Source organism: Acinonyx jubatus, chromosome E3 (genome assembly GCF_027475565.1).
Source record: "Acinonyx jubatus isolate Ajub_Pintada_27869175 chromosome E3, VMU_Ajub_asm_v1.0, whole genome shotgun sequence".
NCBI classification, from domain to species: domain Eukaryota; kingdom Metazoa; phylum Chordata; class Mammalia; order Carnivora; family Felidae; genus Acinonyx; species Acinonyx jubatus.
This window is the reverse complement of record NC_069398.1, coordinates 7,572,986-7,597,306: the sequence shown is the minus strand read 5'-3', so window position 1 is coordinate 7,597,306 and position 24,321 is coordinate 7,572,986. Positions and strand designations below refer to the sequence as shown.

The 24,321-nt window shown below is 54.4% G+C and overlaps 1 protein-coding gene and 1 long non-coding RNA gene across 8 annotated transcripts; both read right to left on the bottom strand.

The window, feature by feature from the left end:
- Positions 1-2,019: 2,019 nt before the first annotated feature.
- LOC128310985 (uncharacterized) lies at positions 2,020-11,838 on the bottom strand. Of its 6 annotated transcripts, none has more exons than XM_053213174.1 (2): positions 7,742-11,838; positions 2,020-2,505 (listed from the first exon to the last, which is right to left on the bottom strand). In XM_053213174.1, exon 1 carries the CDS (start codon positions 11,516-11,518, stop codon positions 10,520-10,522), a length of 999 nt encoding a protein of 332 aa, XP_053069149.1. In that variant the 5' UTR covers positions 11,519-11,838; the 3' UTR covers positions 2,020-2,505; positions 7,742-10,519. The 6 variants fall into 6 exon arrangements, with proteins under 6 accessions (XP_053069149.1, XP_053069154.1, XP_053069153.1 ...); XM_053213179.1 differs by having other exon boundaries at positions 9,333-11,838; XM_053213178.1 differs by lacking the exon at positions 2,020-2,505 and adding an exon at positions 7,397-7,543.
- Positions 7,654-23,675, bottom strand: LOC106970568 (uncharacterized). 2 transcript variants are annotated; one of them, XR_008294563.1, is made up of 2 exons: positions 23,538-23,675; positions 7,654-9,414 (listed from the first exon to the last, which is right to left on the bottom strand). It is a non-coding gene; the product is annotated as an uncharacterized LOC106970568 (long non-coding RNA). The 2 variants fall into 2 exon arrangements; XR_008294562.1 differs by lacking the exon at positions 23,538-23,675 and adding an exon at positions 11,837-11,974.
- Between the last annotated feature and the right edge of the window lie 646 nt (positions 23,676-24,321).

Genomic DNA, 24,321 nt, shown 5'->3' with positions numbered 1-24,321 from the left:
GCATGTGTTCATGATGGTCACCGGCTCAGCAAATCCAGTGGCGAGGGGTGCCTTCTCCTATAGTTCTGGCAGAAAAGTCTGTTCAAGGAAGATTCTGATTGGCCCAGCTTGGTCATGTGCCCATCTTAGAGCCAATCACTGTGGCCGGGCTTGGGTCACATGACTTCCCTTCTAGCATGGCTCCCCTGTTACTAAGAGGTGGAAGCAGCAGGAGCAGAGCCAGCAGGAGTCCAGCACGTTCTGTCTGTGCATTGGGAGTTTCAGGATGGGAAGACCCGTGGACGTGAAGTTTCTGGCACAACAGTTAAGACCGAGATCCAGCCACAGTGCCCATCAGTGGATGGCTGGGTAAAGCAGACCTGGCATATACCCATGATGGAATATCACTCATCCGGAGAGAAAAGAAGGAAATCCTATCATATGTGAACCCAGGGATGAACTTGGAGGACGTGATGTTGCGTGAAATAAGCCAGTCACAGAGGGACAAGTCCTGTATGATTCCATTGATACGAAGACTCTAAAATAGCCACGCTTCTAGAGCCAGAGGGTAGAAGGAGGATTGCTGGGGACTTCGGTAGGCGGGGAGGGAGAGGGGAATGGGGAGATACTGGTCAAGGAGTACACAGCTTCAGGTGTACAGGATGAGTAAGTTCTGGAGATCTCAGGTGCAGCAGAGTGCATATAGTTGACAATATTATGGTGTGCACTTAAAAATGTGCTAAGAGAGTAGGGGCACCTGGGTGGCTCAGTCGGTCAAGCGTCCGACTTCGGTTCAGGTCAGGATCTCGCGGTTTCGAGTTCGAGCCCCCCATCAGGCTCTGTGCTGACAGTGTGGCGCCTGCTTTGGATTGTGTGTCTCCCTCTCTCTCTGCCCCTCCCCCACTCGCACTCTGTCTCTCTCTCTCAAAAATAAACATTAGAAAATATATACTAAGAGAGTAGATCTTACATTAAAGGTCCTGATCGCCAGAAAAATTAAAGACGGCAAGACAAAACTTTGGGAGGTGAAGGATATGTTCATGGCATAGGTTGTGGTGACGGTTACATGGGCGCGTACTTCCCTCCAAACTCAGCAAGTGTATACATTAAATATATACAGCTCTTTCTAGGTCACCCATCCCTCAATAGAGTGGTCTTAAACATAAATTGTTTTAGGGGAGCCAGGGTGGCTCAGTTGGTTCAGCATCTGACTTCGGCTCAGGTCATGATCTCGCGGTCTGTGAGTTCGAGCCCCGCGTCCGGCTCTGTGCTGGCAGCTCGGAGCCTGGAGCCTGCTTCCGATCCTGTGTCTCTCTCTCTGCCCCTCCTTCGTTCATGCTCTGTCACTCTCTCTCTCTCTCAAAAATAAATAAATATCTAAAAAATTAAAAAAATAATAAAGTTTTTAGCACACAGAAGGGATTGCGCTCCTGGTGGTGGTTTCTGGCATTAGGATTCTGACCAGAATGGCCCTCGCCCACATGTTCTAAAGTCCTTGACAAATGTGGCCTCCACATTCAATGAGTCCACTTTTCCTCGTCCTTCTCCAGGGATTCACCAAGAGGTCAGTCCAGGGGGGCTTGAGGCATCCCACGGTCTGCGTCACGGATTCACGCTGTCATCCACGGTCAGCCACACATGGGCTCTAGGCATCCCTGTCGCTGACCCCCACCTGGCCACCGGGGGACTCTCTCTCTACTCCGGCGAAATTCCTGGACTTGGGGCACCACCATCTCCTCCCCCAAAGCCTGAGCTCTGGAGAGAGGCAGACAAGATCAAGAGAACAGGTTTTGCAGAGTTAGACAAAAAACCTTTGCGGTTCATAACGTCAGCGAGAAAATTCCAAAACCCCGGGGCGAGCTGTGATGTGGATGCTGCTATCAGAGGCCGGCCTCTGATTGGAGCCGCCCGGGGCCTCCCTGCCAATCAGCGCGCGCGCTGCGAAGCCTGGAACTTGAGAGCTTAGCAACGAGAAATCCGGAGGAACTCTGGAATTAATTTCAGGAAAGGGGCAGAAAAAAAGGAGAAGGGAATTAGTAGGCAGATAATCAGGCAGCGCAGTTTTATGATTACCTTGCGGCCAAGGCAAGTCAGGAACGTTTGCAGCATTAATTACAAGCCCAGAGGGAACCAGCCAGCTATCTTGTCTCAAACGCTGGGGCTCGTGTTTTGTTTATATTTTGTTTTGGTTTTTCTTCCCCCCTGAGCTGGTGCTGATGTGTTCAGATGTGAACAGGGCCAAGAAAGAAGGGGCAGAACAGGTCCAATGATTAAAGAAAACGCTCCCTCCCTCCCGGATCCTGGCTGCCACAGCTCCTTCCAGGAGCCTCTTGGCCAACCTTTTCCTGGGATCATCTTCTGTCATGTGACATCACGGATGCCAGCCTGTCTGAAATGGGAACTGGAGGTCGGGGTGGCTGTAGATGGTTTCTGTGATTTCAGACGGAGGCCCAGGCGAGGTGATGGCGGCATTGGTTGGGCCATTCGATGACTGTTCAGTGACCGCCTTCACCACCGAGACGGGGGCTGTGAGACAGAAGTGAACATCTCTTAACAGTCCCTGCTTCTGCGGCCTGACAGTCCAGCCGGGGGCCGGGGACACTAGGTATTCCTGATGACTTAATCACGCAACTAGCCGTGTGATTACAACCGGGCTGATTCTGTGCAGGGACGGGTGGGTGCTAGGAAAGGGGCATGTGGGTCGGGGCCCCTGCAATTAGAAGGGCCCTGACTATCCTGGTCCTATTTTGTGTAGCATGCAGCCTTCTGGAGGCTTCTGGACAGCCCAGCTGAGCCAGGCAAACCCAGCGCGGGGGGCCTCTGGGCCGGCAGAGTTAAGAGTTTGTCCTAAAGCAACGGGAAAAATGAGAAACCATTTAGGTTTATAAACTGGGACGTGGGGTAATTAGATTTACAGCTGAGGTACAACACTCTGTTGGAGGAGAAGAGATCAGAGTCGGCAAGGAAGGGAGCGGGGTGATGATGTGTGGGTGGTACCCCCCCGGGGACCACGAGCAGGACCCCTTGATTCCATGGGGGCCTTGTGGATGGTTGTCCTCAGCCAGCTCCGCCCCAGGGCCCCGGGTCCTCGAAAACACCCCTTAAGGCGCCTTGCTCTGCGATATAGCGTGACCGACTCATCCTGATTGCCTATGACCTGGTTGGTGTCAGCCTCTAAAGATCCCGTTCCCCAGGAACCCCAGGATTGTTGGTCCCCCTCCTCTGGGACGGGATTAAGTGGGTCAGAAGAGCCAGCTTCGCTCACCACGTGGGGGCTTCCTTGCGTCTTCTCCCCAAGCAACCTCAAGTACAGGCTTAGCAAGCTGACTTGCTGTGTGGTCTGGAACAAGTTACTTGGCCTCTCTGGGCCACTATTTCCTCATTTGCAAAATGGAGTTTGACCTGGGGAGAGCCTGTCGGTCTCCTTGAAGCCCTGATTTCCTAACTCGGCTGCTGCATTTTCAAAGCTCGATCACACCAGAGGACCGAGCAGAGAGGACAGGGCCATATACCCACGGTGCAGCCTTGAGGAAGGTGGCTCGCCTCTCTTTCCCTAGTTGCTTCTTGCATAAAATGAGAATAATAGTACTTATCTCATGGAAATGCGAGCATTAAGTTAAATAAAATTATTCTGTGTCTGGCATAGTTGGATCCTCTGGTTAACCAAAAATAAGCTGGAGACTTAGGATATTCCTAAGTAGTGGCTTTATTTACCGCACTTCTGCTCTTTTTAAGACTGCCTTTTACCTCTGTCTGGTTCCATCAGGTGGAGCCAGGGTCCTTTTTGCCACTGTCTCCCCATAATAAAGGTTTGTTGAGCTAGTCGAAGTCACATTCTGCCCATTTTACGGGTGAGAAGACTGAGGCTCAGGGAGGCTACAGGTCCTGCCATTAAGTGATGAAGGCAGAATTTAAGTCTGGATCTGATTCAGGGTCCTGTTCTTCTTTTTTTTAAAGTGGTTGTTTAGTTTTGAGAGGGCACCAGCGGGGGAGGGGCGAGAGAGGGGGACAGAGGATCTGAAGCGGGCTCTAGGCTGACAGCAGCGAGCCCGACGTGAGGCTCGAACTCGTAAACTGCGAGATCACGGCCTGAGCCGTCGGAAGCTCAGCCGGTTGAGCGTGCCCGCGGGACGCCCCCGGGTCCTGTTCTGTCTGCGAACTGGCCTCTGCTCCCTCGGGGTGGGGGGCGGCGGGGAAGGAGGGACAAAAGTGATAGGGAAGGGGTGCGAGCAGGCAGATGTGGGGAGGGCGCCCCCTGTGAAGATGTGTGAGTGGCAGTTCTCTGAAGGGAGCAGCTCCAGTGGCAAGGCATGACAGGAGCAGCCTGACCTGATCCTCATGTGGACAGGAGCATACGGGAGGCTGTTTGCTCCCATCACTGGTTGCTGTGGAAATGGATGTGCATGTGTGTGCGTGTGCGTGTGCCTGTGTGCGTGCGTGCTGAGATGGACCTCAAGTCTACGACCCAGGCTTGCCCCAGCGCTGCCAGCAGTGGGTGGGCAGACCAAGCCAATACCCTTGAGAGGAGGGAGGGAAAAAGGGGGCGTTCTCATTTTTATCACGAAAATCTTTGTACACAGGCGTGGGGTCTACGGTACAGTAACCCCCAGCTACCCACCACCCACGTCCAGCAATCCCACCTCTTGGCTGATCTCATTCTGTCTCTCCTCCCTTCCCTTCCGCCCTCATCCCAGATACTTTGAAGCACATTCCAGACATCAACCGTTTCTTTTGCAAATATTTTAGTATATGACTCAAAAAAAAAAAAGAGGGATGTTTTTTAACCACCATCACCCCTACGAAAACAAACAGTAATGCTTTCATATCGGCAAATATCCGGTGTTCGGATTCCTCTGGTTGTCTCATGAATGTTTTCGTCACAGTTGGTTCAAATCAGGACCCATATAAGGTCCATACGCTGTGGATATGATGCGTTCTTCTCCCCGCTATATTTCTTTCTCTCCCTCCCTCCCTCCCTTCCTTTCTCTCTTTTCCTTTCCTTTCCTTTCCTTTCCTTTCCTTTCCTTTCCTTTCCTTTCCTTTCCTTTCCTTTCCTTTCCTTTCCTTTCCTTTCCTTTCCTCTCCTCTCCTCTCCTCTCCTCTCCTCTCCTCTCCTCTCCTCTTTTCTTCCTTTCTTTCTCTCTCTCTCTCCTTCTTTCCCTCCCTCCCTTCCTTAGCGAGCTCCTGGAGTCACGACACGAGCCACCATCAAGAGTCGGACGCTTAACCAACTGAGCCACTCCGGCCTCCCTCCCAGCTGTATTTCTGATAAATCCCTCGTTAGAGCTAGAAGCTCACTTAGATTCATGTTTCGTTTGGTGTGTGTGTTTGTATGACTACTCTTCAGTGGCCGTTTAATATTTCCCTTTGAAGGCACATAACGTCTGGCTGCCCCTCTTCGCGGCGTTGGCAGTCACTGATGATGACGGTCCGGGTCGACTGGACCTTATAAGATTTTGGCATACCAGTTCTGTCCTTCTGTCTTCGCCCGTTAGCTGGAACACTTCCATAAAGAGAAACTTGCCCTTATCTACCGTCTGGTTACTGCCAGGTAGATATCGTTCATACCAGAAACGACAAGGGCTTGCTTCTTTCCCTTCATTTGACAGTTTTCAAAATAATGAGTTAGTTCCTCAGTATCCTCCAACGATGACAAAGGAGCTGCTGTTTTTCTAGGTATCTTTGTGAACCCATAGATTTCGATGCAAATGGCATGTTTTAACCCGTTGGAGTTACTATTCCTATTGATATCAAACGGTCCCATCTGTGGCCAGTGGGAGCCTCTTCACACTGTCCCCTGCATCCTTTCCGACGCGACCCCAGAAGTCTCTGACAGCTCCACACGATCTGGGTGACAGGATGTTTCCAGGCTCATTGTGCACACTTCCTGCCTCACACCTGCAGTCGGCCATATTTCCACAGAGCCCTGGTCTCTGGCGAGAAGTGGTGTTTAGAGACCATAATGTGGGTGCCAGGAGTGCTGATAGCTACTGAGCTGGTCGTTATTTAAAAAAAAAAATTTTAATGTTTATTTTGAGAGAGAGGGGGAGAGAGAGAGGGAGGGAGGGAGGGAGGGAGAAAGCGCACAAGTTGGGGAGGGGCAGAGAGAGAGGCAGAGGCAGAGAAGCCCAAGCCCAGTGCAGGGCTCGAACCCACAAAACCACGAGATCGTGACCTGAGCTGAAAGCAAGGGTCAGACGCTTAACTGACGAAGCCCCCCAGGCGCCCCCATACCGACACTTCCAATTCAAATCTGGGGCTACAGGCTTTTTACTCTGTCTCTCTGATCTTGCATTCACCACTCCTTTCTTTCATGACATGAGACAGAGCCTGCTTCTAAAAGCGGAGATCTCTGTTGGGTCTCCCCTTGAGCAGGACGCTGAAATCTTTCCCCTCAGACATGAACCCGAGCTCTCTTTGAGGAGGGTGTTTAGAGGTGGTTCGGGGGAGCCCACGTCCAAGTCCACCAGGGGCCACGTTCTCACGGGAGATGAACGAGCTCCGTCCACCATCCCTTGTGTGTGGATCCCCTCACCTAGCTGCTTTCAGTCCTGCCTGCAAACTTGAATCACTTGGAGACTTACAAAAACCCCTCCCGGTCACATTTAAGTCGGAATACCTGGGGCTGGAAACCTCTGATCCATAAACCAGTCCAGGTAATTAAAATAATAATATATTTTTTTATTTTTTAGAAAGAGAGCGGGGGGGGGGGGCAGAGAGAGAGAGAGAGAGGAAGAATCCCAAGCAGGATCCACACTCAGCTTGGAGCCCGACACGGGGCTCGATCTCACGACCCTGGAATCATGACCTGAGCCAAAATCAAGAGTCAGACGCTCAAACACCTAGCCACCCCTAGTGCAGGTAATCTTAACGTGCAGCCAAGATTCAAATCACTGCTTTAGCTCACCCTCCTTGGCCAAAGGAAGAGAAGGAGGAAGTCAGGGGCAATGATGGAATAGTGTTGCCTTCGAAGATCATAAGCTTGGGTCTGAACCGTGGCACTCCCAGCTTCTGCCCTTGGAATCTTGGGAAGAACACCCACCGCTAGAACTTTCTGCAGTACTCAGAATGGTCTCTATCGATGCTGTCCAATGTGGCAGCCGCGAGCCACATTGAACTAATTGCTGATGCAACCCAGGCTGGGAATGTGTGGATTTTTAAACTTAAAAAAAAAAAAATGTTTATTTATTTTGAGAGAGAGCGCGTGCGCACGCAAGCGAGCAGGGGGGGGCAGAGAGGAGGAGGGAGAATCTCAAGCAGGCTCCACACTGTCAGTGCAGAGCCCGACACGGGGCTCAATTTCACAAAACACGAGATCATGACCTCAGCCGAAATCAGGAGTCAGACGCTTAATCGACTAAGCCACCCAGGCGCCCCTAGAGATCACGTATATTAAGCTCACGGTGCACACAAGGCATTCAGTAAAATGCCCGTTTATTTTCCTTGTTAACATCGGCCTGTCGCTCTTTAAAAAAACAAAACGAAACAAACTTGCCGTGAAAGTGAGCGCTCAGAAGCACCCCGCCACCGAGACGAAAAGTTCTAAGCGGTTCCACAGGACCTCCTGGAAAATATTCCTTAATCGTAGAAGTTCAATTGCAGCAGGACGTTATCAGTTGCAAGGGCTGTATTTCATTACAGATCTAGCCGCAGCTCAATAAATTAAGCAATCACTCAAAATAACATGTTGCTTTAATCCCCTCTTGGAACAATTTCAAGTTGTTTGGTTTCATATTAGCACAGCGCTTGAAAGGAGACTCACGTTGGCCTCGTTTCTTGTTCCTCAATTCATCAGCCCTTCTCCGGATAGGTCTTTGCGCGACTCGCAGGAGGGAGCCGAGCCAGAACTGCTTTTTTATCAAAACCCGGAGCGTTTCCATCCTCTGGCCTTTATGTGTGCCACGGCTCATTCGCTAAAATTACTGGCGGGCTTATCTGCAGCGAACACAGAAAGAGACACCTCTCAGCAGCCAGTTCTGGACGTGAAAAGCAAACTTGCAGGGGCTTTTCTGTTCCCATCTTCTCCCAAGTGGTTGGTTTACAATCTCCCAGCAGAATTTCATTTCTCCTAGAAACTTGGCACCGGAGGTGTCAGCCAGGGAACATATTTGTTTGTGTAAATTAAAAGAAGAATATGTTTTGACCATATTTAAGTTCTAACTGCACTAAAGAAATAAATACTGAGCTGCACAACGCTTCTCCCTGCACGGTTCTGGCTCCCCTCCCCAGACTCTGCCTTTGTTTATAAAACCCAAGCTGATGAGAACTCTGAACAGGTTATCATCCCCGAAAGCTCAGGGGCCACGTCCACCTCACCCGAGGCCACGTGGGAAGCCCGCGTACCTCACTTGGGACTTGCTTCCCCTGACGGACTGTGCCCTTGATGGGGCGGGTGAGGGTGCGGAAACAGGCACCCCGCGCATGCGCTGTGGATGGGCACCGGACAGCGGCTGTCGGAATTAGAAATGCACATATGCTCTGGACTGAGAAATCTCGCTTCTAGGAATGTATCCTAGGAGTGTACTTAGATCCGTGCCAAAGAGAGTGTATGTTATAATGGCGAAATCCTGCCGTTAAGTGAAATGCTGGCCGGTAGGGGACAGGTGACGTATGGTGCAATGCTAGAAGTCATTAGAAAGAATGGGGTGGGTCTGGGCTGTCACGTCTTCAAGATACATTGGAACGCCCCCGGCTCTCTTGACGTTAGGAGCAAAAAAAAAAAAAAAAAAGTGCACTTGAACATGCTTTGAAAATGTATGGAGATTATGCAAACTGAATACAGTGGCTACTTTTTAGAAAGGGCAATTAAAGAGAAATCGCCAAGGGGGTCCTTCATTTCCCACCTTTTTCTCTTCTGTACTATTTTTCTTGCCATGGGCATGGTATTATTTTTACAATTTGGGGCAATGACATAACATAGTGTATTTAAAACGATGTCCAGGGGCGCCTGGGTGGCTCCGTCGGTTAAGGGTCCGACTTCCGCTCAGGTCATGATCTCGCAGTCTGTGAGTGCGAGCCCCACGTCGGGCTCTGCGAGGACAGCTCAGAGCGTGGAGCCTGCTTCGGATTCTCCATCTCCCTCTCTCGCTGCCCCTCCGCTGCTTGCCCTCTTTCTCTGTCTCAAAAAGAAACAAACATTAAACAACTGAATAAGATGAAGTCCACACTCAGGAACAATATAAAAGGGTAATAATACTCTTTCCTTACCTTTCTGGCAGGCCAATGAAGTAGTGGTGGGGATCCTTGCTTCTCTGGCTTCTTAATGCAAATAATCTGTGGTGGGCTGCATGGTGGGTCCCAGAGATTTACCGGATACGTCTACCCTCCCCGTCACCGGAACCTATGAACATTACCTTGTGTGGCAAAAGAGGTGTTTAAGTCAAGGATCTGGAGATGAGTTTATGCTGGATTATCCAGATGAGTACTATGTGCCTCCTTAAAGAAAGAAGCGGAGACAGACACAGAGTTAGAAAGCATGAAGACGGAGGCAGAGATTGGAATGATGGGGCCATCGGCCGAGGACAATGGGAGCCACCAGAAGCTGGGAGAGGCAAGGTACAGATTTTCCCCTGAAGCTCCGGGGCGGGGGGGGGGGGGGGGCCTGTGACCCTGCCAGACTTTGGACTCCTAGCCTCCAGGACTGTGAAAGTCTCCATTTCTGTCATTGTAAGCCTCTTGGTTTGTGGTCATTTGTTACGGCAGCCCTAGGGAACTAACACTACGCCTGCTTTTCTAACACCTCTAAAATGCAAGAAGGAAGCACAGAGGTATTTTAAGAAACAACTTTGGGGGCGCCTGGGTGGCTCAGTAGGTTAAGTGTCTGACTCTTGATTTCGGCTCTGGTCATGCTTTCAGGGTTCATGGGTTCGAGCCCTGCGTCGGGCTCTGCGCTGGCCGTGTAGAGCCTGCTTGGGATTCTCTCTCTCTCTGCCTCCCCTGTTCATGTTCTCTCTTTCTTTCTCTCTCTCTCTCTCAAAATACATAAATAAACTTAAAAAAAGAAAGAAAGAAAGACTGGCTGGCCTGTGTGTTTGGGGGGAACACAAAAGATTCGTTCATTCACAGCACGGGTATTTCTTGAGCATGTCCTTGGTGACAGGCCCAGGTCTAGGTGCTGAGGGGACAGCGGAGAACAAAGATGCCTGACCTCCTGGAGCCGGTACACATCCCTGAGGTGGGAGGGATAAGTATGTAAGATAAATGGAACATAGAGAAAGACCCGCGGTGGTGGAGGGGGCCAAGGAGAACAAGAAAACATGGGAGGAAGACAAGTGTCCAGAAGGGGGCTGGGGCATGGGGAGGTGACACTGGAGTAGAGCCCTGAAGGCGATGTGGGCAGGAGCTGTGTGTCCACCTGAAGGGAGAGTATCTGGCAGAGGAAAGAAGCACAGAACTTGACCCTGCCAGTGACCCAGTGGTTGGACCACAACAAATAGGAATGAACTGCCCTTTCTCCCCTCAAGTTTCCTTCCCCACCTCCCTTCCTCCCACGCTTGCTGCCTGCCTACTGTGTGCCCAAAGATGTCCAGGGTCCCCAGGCTCAAGAGGTGGGGGGAGGGGACAGCCCTAAACAGATCACCGCAAACAACATGGCAGGCATCGGAGCTTGGCCAGGATAAGCTGCCTGCCCGGCCCATGGCGGAGAGCAGGGCCGGGTGGGGAGGAGAAGTGGGTGTGTGTTGGAGGCGAGGTTGGGGAGACCGAGGCAAGCAGGAAAAGGGTGTGACGTCAAGTCCAAGGACGTAGCTCTGATCCAGTGGGAAACTAACGGTGCGTTGTGGCGGTGCCTCGAGACGTGCCTGGGGGTTGTCGTAGTCTCAAGCACAGCAGGCACACCTGGGGGGGGGGGGGAGAATGAGTTCCGAGGATAACCCACCCCTGTCGGTTTCACACAATCCACCAAGGGAACAGTCCCCACGTCCTGAGTGGGGATGCTCTGGGTCGCACAAACACCGGAACTGATCTGAAGTACAATCAGGGATTCGCTACTCTGGCAGCTGCGATGGAGAAAGGGCAACACTGAGCTGCTCCTGGATCCGGGACCCGTCAGGCTCTGGGGTCCGAAATTAGCGCCGGACTCTTTCCGTCCTCCCCACCCCACCCCCTCGCTCATGTCTCCCTCTTGCAGCTTATTAACCTCAGTCTCTGAGATCGCGGGTATCTCTGGACGCCAGAGAGTGGGGATGAGGCAACTTTTCCTCCAGGTCCAGGTAGGACGAGCCTTGTCTGGCCTTGCTTGGGTCCCATGACCCCACGCGGACCGCTTGTGGTCAGGCACAGAAGTGGGAGGCGGTGATTGGCCATATTTGGTCACGTGCCCATGTTTGGCCCCATTACTATAGCTGAAGGATGGGTGACGGCCACCTTCGGCCATATTTGCACATGGCGTCCGGTCTGTTGGCAGAAGGCGGGAAGCAGGTGCTTGCAAAAAACAAAAAGTAAAAAACAAACAAAAAAACCCCCCACGAAACACAAGACCCACAAATAACAACAACAACAACAACAAAAACCCAGAGGCACCCAACCCCTCCGGAGACATCTGCTGGCTGTGCTGCTTCTACCCTGACTCTGCCGAGAATTGCCTCAATCCTGGGTCAGACGCTTTGAGATCCACTCCTCTGTCCCCCAGCCCCAAAGCTGCCTGCGGGATTTACTCAGACCTGGCGTAGTTCTTTTTGGCTACTGCCATTATGTTACTCTGATCAAATTAAAAAAAACTTTTTTTTTCTTTTCACCTTTGGTTTGCGATGGCCTCTCCTGCCCCTATAGGTCCGCCCCTGTGTTGAGCGGGGCATTGCTTGACCCACAGGTGAAGGTGTAGGTGGAGAACGGAGTGCGTGGGTGAACGTTCACTTACTGCACATGCCGCCGGAGGAGGTGCAAGGTCCTTATCTGTTCTTTCCTCAAGGAGTCCCTCTCTCGTCCCCTGGCCCGCCTTCCCAGCCGTGTCGTATGCCCTCCGTGACAGGGCCCTGGTGGCATGAGGGCCTCGCTGGGCATCATCCAAACACACACTTGGGGGCTTCGAGTCTCTCGCGGTCTTGAGTAAAGCTGATACGTTCCTGGGTTGAGACGCGAGCGCGGGAAATCCGGTTCATTTGGTCGGTGGAGCTCTTTGGAGCTGAGAGGGTTTGGGGCGCTATGATTGGTTGCCGGTGTCCGCCATGGCCACCTACCTCGAAAGGGCACCCCGGGTCCTGCCGCTGCGTTGGACTGTTTGCTAACCAGGGGGCCTCTGTTCTTCAGCCTGAAGCCCCGTCACCCGCTGTGAGATCAGGGGACACTCAGGGTCCAGGACAAAATGGCGTGGCTTAAATAAAACAACTGCAGGCTCTTAGGGAGGAAGGCTTAAGGCCAATGGCTAATTCTTTTTTTTTAAGTGCTTATAACCCACAAGTCAACTGGGGTCATCTTATTTTTGGAGATTCCAATGGAATAGGCTTGAACTCTGTCCCACGTGCCACTGTCTCCCACATGGGAGACCCAACTTTCCTTGGAAACGTCCCAAGCCTTGGAGGTGAGGGGTGCTTAGGTCTCTCCTAGGCACCAAGGCTCTAACTTCCCGTGTCTGATGAACTCGTTCTGCCTGGGCACCCTTTTCGCTGGCCTCCTGGGGACGTGACATGGACGGTTGCACAAGGCCTATGTTTGCTTTAATGCTCCGATGTTGTCATCTTGAACTCCTTAATACTTTGTGAACCAAGGGCTCCACACTTTCCCTGTGCCAACTATGTAGCCAGTCCTGCTTTTCTCAGGAGCTGTTTCCTTTCCACCCCACGTCGACCCACTTGGGACCGTGCCCCAGTTCGCCCATTCTCCCCACTTCGTCCACACAAGGATGTGGGTGTAGGAGGCTCTGTTGGTTTGGGACAAAAGACAAGCGCCGACCTCTCAGCCAAGGGAGCAACCTCAAGTCAGCGCTTGAATTGGCTTTGGAACTCTTCAGAGAGTCACGGGGCGGGGGTGTGGGGGGCAGGATGGGAGGCAGATGAATCAGAACTGGCGAAGGTTGGTACTGGGTGGCCCTGGATGGTGGGCCCGGGGTGCTCCTAACAGCATTTTCCCTCCTTTGAGTATATACTCCTTAAAAGGCTAACCACGCATCTTCCACATAACCCGGAAAATGCCACCTGTAGGTATAACGCGGAAGAGAAGTGACCGTGACAGGGCACACCTACGCACGTGTGGAACGCTGCGTTATCCCTGACAGCCAAAACGTATGAACGATCCAGATGCCCATCAGCTGGCAGGTGGGTGAATAAAACGTGGACAGCGCTGGGCCACAAAAAGGAAGGAAGTGCTGCCACGTGCTGCCGCGTGGACGGACCTCGAGAACGCGATGCTGAACGAAAAAAGCCAGTCGCAAAGCGTCACGCCGCGTGTGATTGATAGGAAATGTCCAGAACAGGCGCATCGATGGAGAAGAAAGCACACGAGTGATTGCTCAGGATGCCGGGGTGGGGTGGTGGGGGGTGGGGGTGGGTGGTGGCAGATGCTAAATTTTTGGGTGATAAGAAGGAGCTCTGTCTCTCCTGCATCCTCTCCCTGCGCACGCACGAGTGGCTGTCTTCCTTTCAGTCACCTTCTCGTGCCTTAAGATGTTTTTCATTCTATTTCCCAGTCGTACAGACTTCAGAAAACGATCTTCTCTGAGGAGAAGCTCCTTCCACAGCCACAGTGCCCCGCTGAGGTGTCTTTCTAAAACTCGAACACTTTCCTCTTCAAAAGTTCCCCAGTCACAGCTACTAAAATCACAATTTTAAAAGCCCTCCCCCCCCCCCCCCCCCGTGTTCTGTTATGGCAGTCACTAATAATTCCTAGCAGTTGTAAATTCCAAGAGCTCTGTGATTCCCTCAAGAAACGAGAGGCCGACTCAGTCTCTCCAGAGCCAGGGGTCTCTGACCGAAAACGTAACTCTTAGTAGCCGCACAGGTAGGGAGAGAGGGTGGGAAAGAAATGTTGCCGGGGCCGAACCTGAAGGCAGGTTTCGAGTCTGAAACAGACACGGGCCGATCGCAGCCTGTGGACCAAATTCAGCTCATGTCTGTTTTTGTAAATAAAGTTTTATTGGAACACCCAGGCATGTCTGTTCTGTATCGTCCGTGTCTGGTTTTTTTGTCCTAATGGCTGAGTGGAGTAGCTGGGACACAGACCACGAGGCCTGCAAAGCTGAAAATATTTAGTGTCTGGCCGTTTACAGACAAAGTTTGCGGGTCCCGGGGATGGGAGAGCCAGGCTTGAACCGCAGCTCATCACCTGCTGGGTGTGTGACCTTGGACAGGTCAGTTCCTCTAAGCATTTCCTCATCGGCAAGCTGAGGACAGTTGTGCCTCCTTTTCATGTTGCTTGGGCAACTAAAATGACCTCGTATGTGTAAAGTGCCTCGTATATATAAAGCCCATATACATGGGTGGTTATGTTATTTAGAAAAGGAAGCTGCTAACTCCTCCTTTACAGGGTTATCTGCAGCAATGGAGATAATGCCTGTGAAAACAGTTGGCGAAAACATATGTTTATCATTGTCATAAATATCTTAAAGGCTTTTGAGATGCGCCTGGGTGGCTCCGTCCGTTAGGCGTCGGACTTGGGCTTAGGTCGTGATCTCACGGTTGGTGAGTTTGAGCCCGGCGTCGGGCTCTGTGCTGACAGCTCGGAGCCCAGAGCCTGCTTCGGATTCTGTGTCTCCCTCTCTGACCCTCCCCTGCTCGCTTGCTCGCTCGCTCTCTCAAAAATAAATAAATATTAAAAAAAAACAAAAACAAAAACATTTTAAAAAGGCTTTTGAGATGATTCCTTGCTTCTTAGTAATATTTATAATTTGAGCTTTGAGGGTATAAAAGACCTGTAATAACAGAGGAAAAAGGACCTTTAATCCACACATCCAAATCCTCTCATTTAACAATCCAGGAAACGGTGCCCCCTGGTCCCCAGCTGGGACTTGAACCTGCCCAGAACTAGAACCTGAGCATTTTTTTCAACTGAACTCTGCGTCTTCCCCAGTAACAGATGCTCAGGAACCCAGGCCCCCCGCATGTCTCTAAATATTTGTGCCATGGCTGAGCTCCCCTCCAGAAGCTGTTGAAGGCGCTCTGCTACAGAGCGTTGGCACACGGGTTTGGGACGGGGAGGGGAGCAACCAGAAGCACATCCGCACCCCCTCCAGGGGCCATCAGGGCTGGCCCCGTACCACCGACGACCTGCTTTCCTGGAAGGTGTCATTTAAATAGGTTTGGATCAGGGGCACCTGGGTGGCTCAGGCAGTCAATTTTCTGACTTCGGCTCGGGTCATAATCTTGCTTTTGTGTCCCAGGAGCCCGCACATTACTGACACACACACATCGGAGTACACACGCGTGTATGCATGCCCCTTCTCTCAGATGCTGCCGCCACGCACACAGTGCAAAACGTCCCCCCCCCCCCATATGGGATAATTTCTTTGCTTACTCTTCCACCTGTGCCTCCCAACTCAGCTGGGAGCCCCATGGGGACAGGGGCTGTCGGGCTCCCGGCTGTGCCTCTGGGACCCAGCACAGTGCTTGGCACACAGTAGGCCGTCAATAGACACGTGCCCAGTGACAGGAGGCAGGAAGCCCGTGTCCAGCCGGGGCGCTCTGATCCAGAATGAGCGGCTGCAGTTCTCAGAACCTCCAGACTGAGTGGCTCAAGAACTTGTTTGGGGGAGATCCCTACCTAAAGGCACTCCTGGCTTTTCTCACCTGGGGGTCTCCCCCCTGAGCGGGAGAGAGGCACAGAAGGGGTGCCTGCGGGCCCAGCCCCCATCCTGGCAGCCTGCAGGGCAGGGGCGTGGGCTGTGCTCTGGCAGCTGGGCCGGCAGCTGGCCGCCAGGCTCTCGGTGCCTGCCCCAGCTGGCCAGCTGGGCCCCGATGCCACCCCCCACCCCATGACACAGCAGAAAGTGAAACCAGAGTCCGCCCCTGCCGGCTGGGGCCGAGCGCCCGCTGTTTCCCTGTAAAGCCACCAGCCCGGGGTGCGGGGGGAGGCAGGGAGCTGGCGCCCAGGCCTGGCATGGGGAGTGTCTCTCCAGGCTGAAGGCACTGCTGTGGCCCCTGCCTGTCTCATGGGGCTGTTGGTGAACCATCGTAGCTGCCCCATGGAGCCCTGTGAACTCCTTGATCTGGGACAGAGGGTTCATTATTGTCCCCATGTCGCCGAGAAACTGAGGCCGACAGGTTCCCTGGTGAGGTCATGGGTCATCACGACCCCAAGATGAGAGACGCGTGGGTGTAGGGGCGGAGGGCTCTGCGTTGGCGAGCAGGGAAGGGGTCGGGCACCCCCGAGAAGGGAAGACATGTGACATCCAGGCTGTCACAGGCAGACCCCTCCCCAGATTTGAATTGGGAACCCACCCCGCTCCATCTTGATTTCTGCCCCAGGCTCAGTCAACCGTGTACCACAAAGGGCCCTTCTCCCCATGTCCCAAATTGCAAACCAACTGCTTGCCGTAAATAGAAATGAGCTGTACAAAGAAATACCTATGAGAGAAACGTACATCCTTAGCCGGGTGCCGCCTTAAAGTTATTGAGTAGATCTGTGCATCAGACTCGGGAGATCGCTATTCCGAGGGGTGGGTTTCACGTGGGAGGAAATGGCAGTGCGGAGAGGTTGAGTCATTTGCCTGGGTGGGGGGGGGGGGACACAGCAGGGGTCACAAAGTGCAGGCAGGCTGATTCCAGAAACCTGTGCTCACTGTTGGACTGTGGTCTCTCCTCCATGTCTGGGTCGTCTCAGCATATAAGGCGTGTGTTCAGTAAATATTAGTACTAACACCTTCCATGGTTAATGCCTCAACTCCCCCATTTTCAAAGCACCTTCGGGGCTTGTACTGCACTTGAGCGCATAGCACTGGGTACAACCAAGAACCCCTTGAGGCCAGATCCTGGGGTGTTGCCCTCCCTTGGCAGATGGGGAAACCGAGGCAGAGAGTGGGAAAGTGACGTGTCCCGGGGAGCTGGGGAGAAAGCCAGGACCGGCCAGGGCCCTGTGCCAAGGTGAAGATCCCAGAGGCCCAGGGCCAGGCTGAACGTGAAATTTTCGCCTCATTCGCCTGGTCAAACAGGTAATGCCTGTTTCTTTTCCACTTTCCCCACCTCCCCGCCAGGAACCCCCAGAGCAAAGGCCAAGGCCGACAGTCCCCATGGCTGCCCTGTTTCCCGGGTCTGACTTCCAGCCCTCTGCCCGTGGAGACAAAAAGCACGTTTAGCAACCAATGTCTGTGTGTGGCGCCTTTTTCTCGCTCGTGGCAGTGACCAGTTCTGAGCGCTGTGAGTGGAGAAGGAGGTGTCTGGGGAGAATGGGGGGGGGGGGGCATCTTTCTCTCTTCCTTTGGGTGCTGGAGGAACTCAGAGCTGCCGTCTTCCCAGCCGGCCCAGGGGCCCCGAGGAATACTGCAAGAGCAATAAGGATTTTTAGGGGCATTATGATAGTGGAATAGAAACACATCTGCCCCCAAAAGTCCCTCATTTTCCCTGCGGTAACGAACCAGCTGGGCAGGAAGTGGTGGCTCCCGGAGCACCAAGAGCCAAAACTAAAAAGGAAGAAACGTACAAAGTTAGAGCAAATTTTAAACAAGCCAAAGCTTTCACGGTATGCGGCGGCTCCACCCAGGCTCCCCCAAAGGCTGACGATTATTGGCTGGTAATTGGCTACATGTGTCTGTGTGCGGCGGCTTCAAGACCGACGCGCCTCCTCTGTGCCTGGAAAACCAAGATCTGGAATCCCAGCGCGGGTCATGAGGCTCGTCCCCTGACACCAGGTGACTCCCAGGACTCGCCCGTGACGTCTCTCCAAGACCCCGAATGGTTGATTACTCCCCACTGTCGTTACTGATCTAAGGAAACCACGGATCCGTCGATACCTCCTCGCGGGGACTGTGGGAAAGGTGGTCAACTTGGGAACCTGCGAGGAAACACGCGGGAAGGGAGCAGCTGTTTCCAACCAACTGCAGGTTGAAGGCTTGGGGAGGGGAGCCTGCTGGTCATCACTGATGGGGCACAAGGAGGGGAGAATGCCTGCTAAGATCCGGGATGCCACCTCTCAGGTCTGGCCGCTAGTGATTGAGGACTGGGAAGTCCAGGGCAGTGGCTCCCCTGGGGCCTGTGGCCTTCAAGGTCTCTGCAGGTGGGCCGCCCCCCCCCCCCATGCCAGCCAGCACGCCTGGCTGAAAGGGTTAACCCTGAAAGGGTTAAGCTCTCCACAGTGGCTGACACCCAAGGAGGAGAAGGCTGCTCTCACGGCAGGCTGGCATATCACACTGGGCCATCGAGACAAGAGAGGGGCTGAAAACAGCCTCTCAGAGCTCTGTCAACGGAGGCCACCTTATCACCATCGGAACGAAAACGGGACGCAAAGCCTTCCTGACACAGAACCGGCTCCCTGGGCGCTCGCCGTCTCCTTGGCACCTGCCGCGTGGCCCCGGAGCCCTGGCGGGGACCCTGGGCATCTGTGCTGGTGAGCACCCAGCCGTCTGGGCCAGGCCTGCAAGGGCGCGATTCTACACTCGCCATGTGACAGCTGGCAACCCGGCCGGATCTCTTCTTTCAAGCAGCACCTAAAATATTCTCTGGGTGAATCCGAGGCTAAATATGGCCTGGCCTACAAGTGCCTGGTCTGGACCTTTTAATGCCATCCTAAGAGACAATCAGGAGCCCATGAGGCCTTCTGGTGGCCTGGAGTCTGGTTGCTGGGGCCAAATGGGAGTCCCGTGGGACTGGTGACTCAGGGCTGGGTGCACCTTGCCTGAGCGGGCTTCCTTTCGGCGCGTTCTCCCTGGCATGCCCACCCAGTTCTCTCTGGGCTGCTGGTCCTGTGCCGTGCCCCCCGGGCCCATCCCAAGTGGAGAGTGGAGAAGACTTCCTGCTGGCCTGCAGAAGCACAGCTCCGCCCCTGAACCTTCTAGACTCACGTCCACTCTCTCCGCTCTCGCCCAGGAGGATTTGCCCCAAACCCATAGGGCGGCCTCCTCTGTTTCCCTTTGAGCATCTGGGAGGCCGGGCTTAGCAAAGTGAGGTACTGCCCTCAGCACGGACCACGTGATAACGGCCGGTGAGCCCTGAGAGTCTCTGGGGAGTCCCTCAGGAGCCACGCACCCCTCCTGTAGCCAAGAAATACTGCCGGCTGGGTCCCGGGAGCAGAGACCCCCGGACACCTGTCTTGGGGCTCGTGTGGGCTCCAGTAGTGCCTCTAGGGCCACGTTCAGGCCTGGGCTGGCAGCGGTCCACGCTGTCTTGGGCAGAGATGCCAACAGGCCTGAGCACTGATCTCACGCACGATTCCAACAAGAGAGCCTAGTTTTCCACACACCTCTGAGAACACCGCGCTGCCCGGCTGGCTGAAGACTGAAGGTAGACACCGACTCCCTTCCCTGCGGAGGCCAGATCCTGAAGAAAAGGCTCAGTTTGCCCCCCTCCCTCCCGCCCCCCTCTTCCCGTGGCTTTCTTGTGACAGCGACGTACACATTTTGTAGGTCTGTCTCCCTTTTGTGGAGTGGCGTGGCCATTCAGGGACACAAACTGGCCTCGTGATTCCTTAAATGCAGATGTGTTATAAAAGGAAGATGATGTAAAATCAGAAACCTGAGGGTTCTGTAAACACTGACGTGCCCCCTATAACTGAAGATGCGAGGTAAGGCTGCTCTGAAGAGAGCCCCAGGGGGTGCTCAGGGTGACGGGAGGGCCCCCAAAGTTCAGTCCTTCCAAACTCTCCACCACATCCACCCTTTTGCTTGTAAAAGCCCGCGCGGCTACGGGGCCCGAAGAGTCTCTGGTTGTTTAGCTCATGTTTGCGTTGTGTTTCAGGGTTTCTTTGCACCCCATTCCATGCACAAGCTGCAGAGAAGCCTTTTACATCATCCCGATACCAGGCAAGAGAGAAAATTCCGGCTTACGTGAATTCTGCAACACCATTTTCTTTTGTTGGCGTAGGCACCTCGGGGCTGGCAAACGAGTCTAAGGACCTGAGTTTGCCTCAACTTTCATCAGGCTCATTTTTATCCTCATGCCCCTAAGAGTTGTATTTATTCTCCGATCCCAATGAAAAGAGGGCGCACCGATCCACTTCTAGAAAGCCATACCTTTAGCTGGCAAGATTCTTCTTTCTGTTCTTAATATAAAGTGTGTGTGTGTGTGCGTGCACACGTGCATTTTTGGGAAGCGGTACTGGGGTACTGGGAAGGGAGAAATAGAGGGAGTGGTCCCTCACAGGGACTTTCCCACTTTTCACTGGTTGGCATCACAAACGCGTTTCATTCTTAAGGAAATATTCGTCACACTACGCCCTCTTCCTCACCCCTAACTGGCTATACATTTCCACCCCCTTCTAAAACTTTTTGTCCCTAGGAGATGGGCTCTGCTTGTATATAGCGAAGAACTAATTTCAAAGTTGCTATTTTTTTTTCCTTCTAAACCCACACTTCTTGGTGGGGTGGGGGGGGGATAGCAGCCGCTTCATGAAATTTCACACAGACGGGCCAAAGGAGAAAAGCCAAAATGCATTCAGCATATTCAGTGGTTACACGTTCCTTTTTTTTTTCTTATTGCTGCAGGGAGGGCAGGGAGAGGGGAGGGTGGTGGGAATATGAAAAGAAGCTGTGATTCTCTGCCGAATCACTGAGGACCTCTCACTGCAAAGTCCTGATTTATAATCTCTCCACCATACTACTTTGCCTGTTTCCAGACTCGGTGCAGGGGGTGGGGGGGTGGGGGGGCAGAGTTCGCTAAATGTATTCAGCGTTACAGGCTCGGTTTCAGAGGGCTTCGTGGAAGCAAGGGCTGTGCTCTCTCTTGTAAGTGCTCGCCTGACAGCCGACCAGCTCCATACACAGCTCGCAACTCCGCCTGGCTCCCCGCGCTTCGCAATCCAGCAGTGTTAACATACGGCTTCCCCGCCCGGTTCTATGGCTCAGTATCTTGGGGCCACGTTCCCGATTCCGGCCTCGTTAATTCACGTAAAACACCCTATTTGTGGAAGTATCATTAAAGGCTAATTTGGCGAGAGATCCTTATTTAGCAAAGCAAATAGGATCTGACAGCTCTCTGGTGCGGCCAGGGCGGTGACAATTCAGCAAAGCACAAACACAATTTATGTCACAACGTGACAACTGCCCATCATTGAGCCACGCTGCAATTCTGGGCTCCTGGATTTTGTGCTGTTTCATCGTGTCCCATAACAAAGAGAAAGAGCCCGGGGAGTAAAGGACAGTTTTTGCCAAGGCCCCCAGCAGCGCAAATGTCATCTGTGTGTACATGTGTCGTGTCTATTAAACACAGAATCCTCTAGCAAGAACCTTGTGTTCCCAAGTTCTTCAGGAACAGCTCACTTGGCTATTCTGTGCGGTGGACACCTGATTGAAACCCAGGTTTGCAAGTAAATAAACTTAAGGTATGTGGGTGTCTGTATAGGTCACGGCTGGAGGGCAGGGCTTTGTGTGTAAATTAATACGACGTAATAAGGTCAGCGTTCTGGGAAGGGTATGGGTGCCCCCACCTCCCCCGCCTTGCAGAGCTCCTGGGAACCCAGTGTCCTGAGTTTCTTATAAAATGGCTTAGAGCGAGGTGGCAAAGAAATCCTGTGACTGCCGGTGGCAGCAAGCAGAAGGTTGCTCCTTTGACAAATTTGAAGACAAATCTAATGTAATTACCATTCCCAGTGTGATTCTGGGGTGTCAAACAAACACTTTGACATGACGGGTATGCCACTCAGTCCCTTCAAATCCTACGACATCTCACTAAACCACAGGGTGGGGGGGGGAAACAACAACTGTACAATTCCCTTATCTCTCTGGCCTCGCAAGGCAAGAGGCCCTTAAAAACATAGCAGGTTCAACAAACTGAGAACACACGCACGCACACACAGAATATTCAACCCACCCCCACCGTACAGCCTTTCACTTTTACCAAAAGTAGCAAACCTCCCCCCTTTTCTCCAATCAGCTTTTAGACGTGCAGCTTGGAGGTGTTAGCTCTTGGCTGGCTGTCTCCACGGGCTGCTGGGCCCGAATCCCTCGATGCTTAGAATGACCCCAAAAGCGGGACTTTGTGGGCCAGTTGGATAAAACATAAACTCATCTCGCCCTCAAAACCCCGATTCTGGGACCACAGCCTCCGAAACGGTTCCAAAGAAATATGTTCCCCTCCACAGCTCACAGCACTGGGGCAGGCTGCCTCTGAGGCAGGATTTTGGAGAATCCTGGATAATTAAAGGAATCCTGGGTTTTCCTGCAGGGATGACAGTTGATCTCATGGAAAAGCCAGCACCGTGGTGGGAGGGATGGGGGAGGGTATCTGCCTGCCCCTTGGGGGTATCTTCTTCTTCTTCTGCTTCCCAGCCCCACTGTAAGGCCTGAAAGCTTCCCAGGAAAGACGCTGGGCGCCCAAAATGTCCCTCAGCGAAGCGCAAGTGCCCCTGGTGCCGCATACGGCCCCCACCCCACCCCCCATATCCAGCTAAAGTTTAGTTATTTATGCTCCTAATTGTCCTTCATTAAAGTCAAATTTGCTGCTTGCCCGGATTGGGGGAAATTATTTCCACCTTAATAGCTCAATTAGCCTCCGGGTTCTGACAAGGCCACCCCCCCACCTTTTCTCCCCACTTGCACCCCCCTCCTTTTTCACAACTTCTCCTAAAAATAAATTATAAATATGGATGTGTCCTCAGAGGATCTGAGCGGCACATTCCAACGCTCCCCACGGTGGGGATTGGAAGCGAGAGAAAGCAGAAAGGCCACTCCCCCCATCCCCAAATCAAAATGCCTTTTTTTCCCCCCTAACTTTTGCCAGAGCAACACGGTGTGGTCTCGGGCCCTGGCACCCGTATCTGCACCCCGGAACCTAGGTTTCCCCTAACCCTCCCCCCCCTCCCCTCGCGCCTGCCCATCAGAAGCTAAGCCAACGTGCTATGGCCGCCTGCTCCTCGGAAGGAAGGGGGGAGCCGCCAACTTTACTTCGGGGAGGTGGTAACTCTCTGGGGACTGTCCTCCCTGCTTCTCCGTTGGTCCCCAGGGCCCGGCCCGAGCCCGCGCGGCCCGGGGCGCACGTGGAGTGGCAGGGCGCGGCGGGCGCGGACCGGCGGGCGGGCGGCCTGCTCTCCGCGCGGCATTGATATCGGGGTCACGCAGCGAGTCAGTTTCCCGCACGGGCTTTCCGGGGTGGGGGCGGGGTGGCCGCCTCTCCAAACGCCCATTAATTTCCCAGCCCCGGCATCGGGGGAGCGGGGGGCTGCCTCGCCCCATCCCACCTTCTCTCCTAACACGCCCCTCTCGGGAGCCGGGGAGGGGGCTGGGGGAGGTGGCCCAGCTCCGCCGCCTCGGGGGGCGGCAGCGGCGGCGGATCGCAGCCCAGACGAGCGTCTAGCGCCGGGTCCCCGGAGAGCCCGGCGCTTCCCCCGCCACCACCTCCCCGCTCGCGTCCCCCCTCCGCACCCCCCCCCCCCACCGCCAGGCGGCCGCCCCGCACCCCTCCGGCCCGGGGGCCTGGGCACCCACCTGCCGCGGCCCCTGCCCTGGCGCGGGGGAGGGTGCCGTGCAGGCAAGAGGGTAGACTCACCGCCGCTACCTCCTCCGGGGGCGCAGGGGGCCCCCCGGGGCTGCGCCTTCCTGGGCTCCCGGGAGGCGTGCGCGGGGCGGGGGGCGCCCGCGGGCCCTGCAGCCTCCGCCTCGATTGGAGCCCAGCCTCAAATCCTTCACCGCGGGGGGTGGGGGGGAGACTTCCAGAAAAAGATCCCACCCCTCCCCAGACAAGATCCAAGTGATGGGCGGGGGGCGTAGAAAATCCTTTTCTGCCGAGAGCACGGAGCCGACGGGGCTGCACCCGGCCTCCACGGTCCGCTGCCGCCACAAAGCCGCGCCCCCGCCCCCCCCCCCGGCCCGGCCCCCCCTCCCCCGCTCCCCCCCCCCCCCACGCCCTATGGCCGGCCCGGGGCGGGGGCTGGGCCGGCCCGGGGTTGGCGGCGCTGGGGAGGCGGCGGCGGCCCAGGCGGGGCGGCTCCTCCCCGGCCCGGGAGAGAGGGCGAGAGCCTGGAAGCGGCGCGCGCCCGCCTGCCCGGGTGGGGGCTGGGGCGGGGGCCGGGGTGGTGGTGGGGGGGTGCCTTCCTAGAAACCCTCGCCAAATATAGTCAGCGGATAGGGGCATTCCTAGAAATGCGGCCGCGACGTCAACCTCGACCTGTGGGGGCAGAGCCTGGGGTTCTCCAAACTGGGGGGGGGGGGCTCGGGGGAGGGGGAGATCCCCACTTCCAACACCCCGTGGGCCGGAGGAGGGAGCCTGGGCTGGGCCTCCCTCCTGGGGGCGGGCAGGCGTCCTCCACATGCGCTCCAGGGATCCCTCAGCT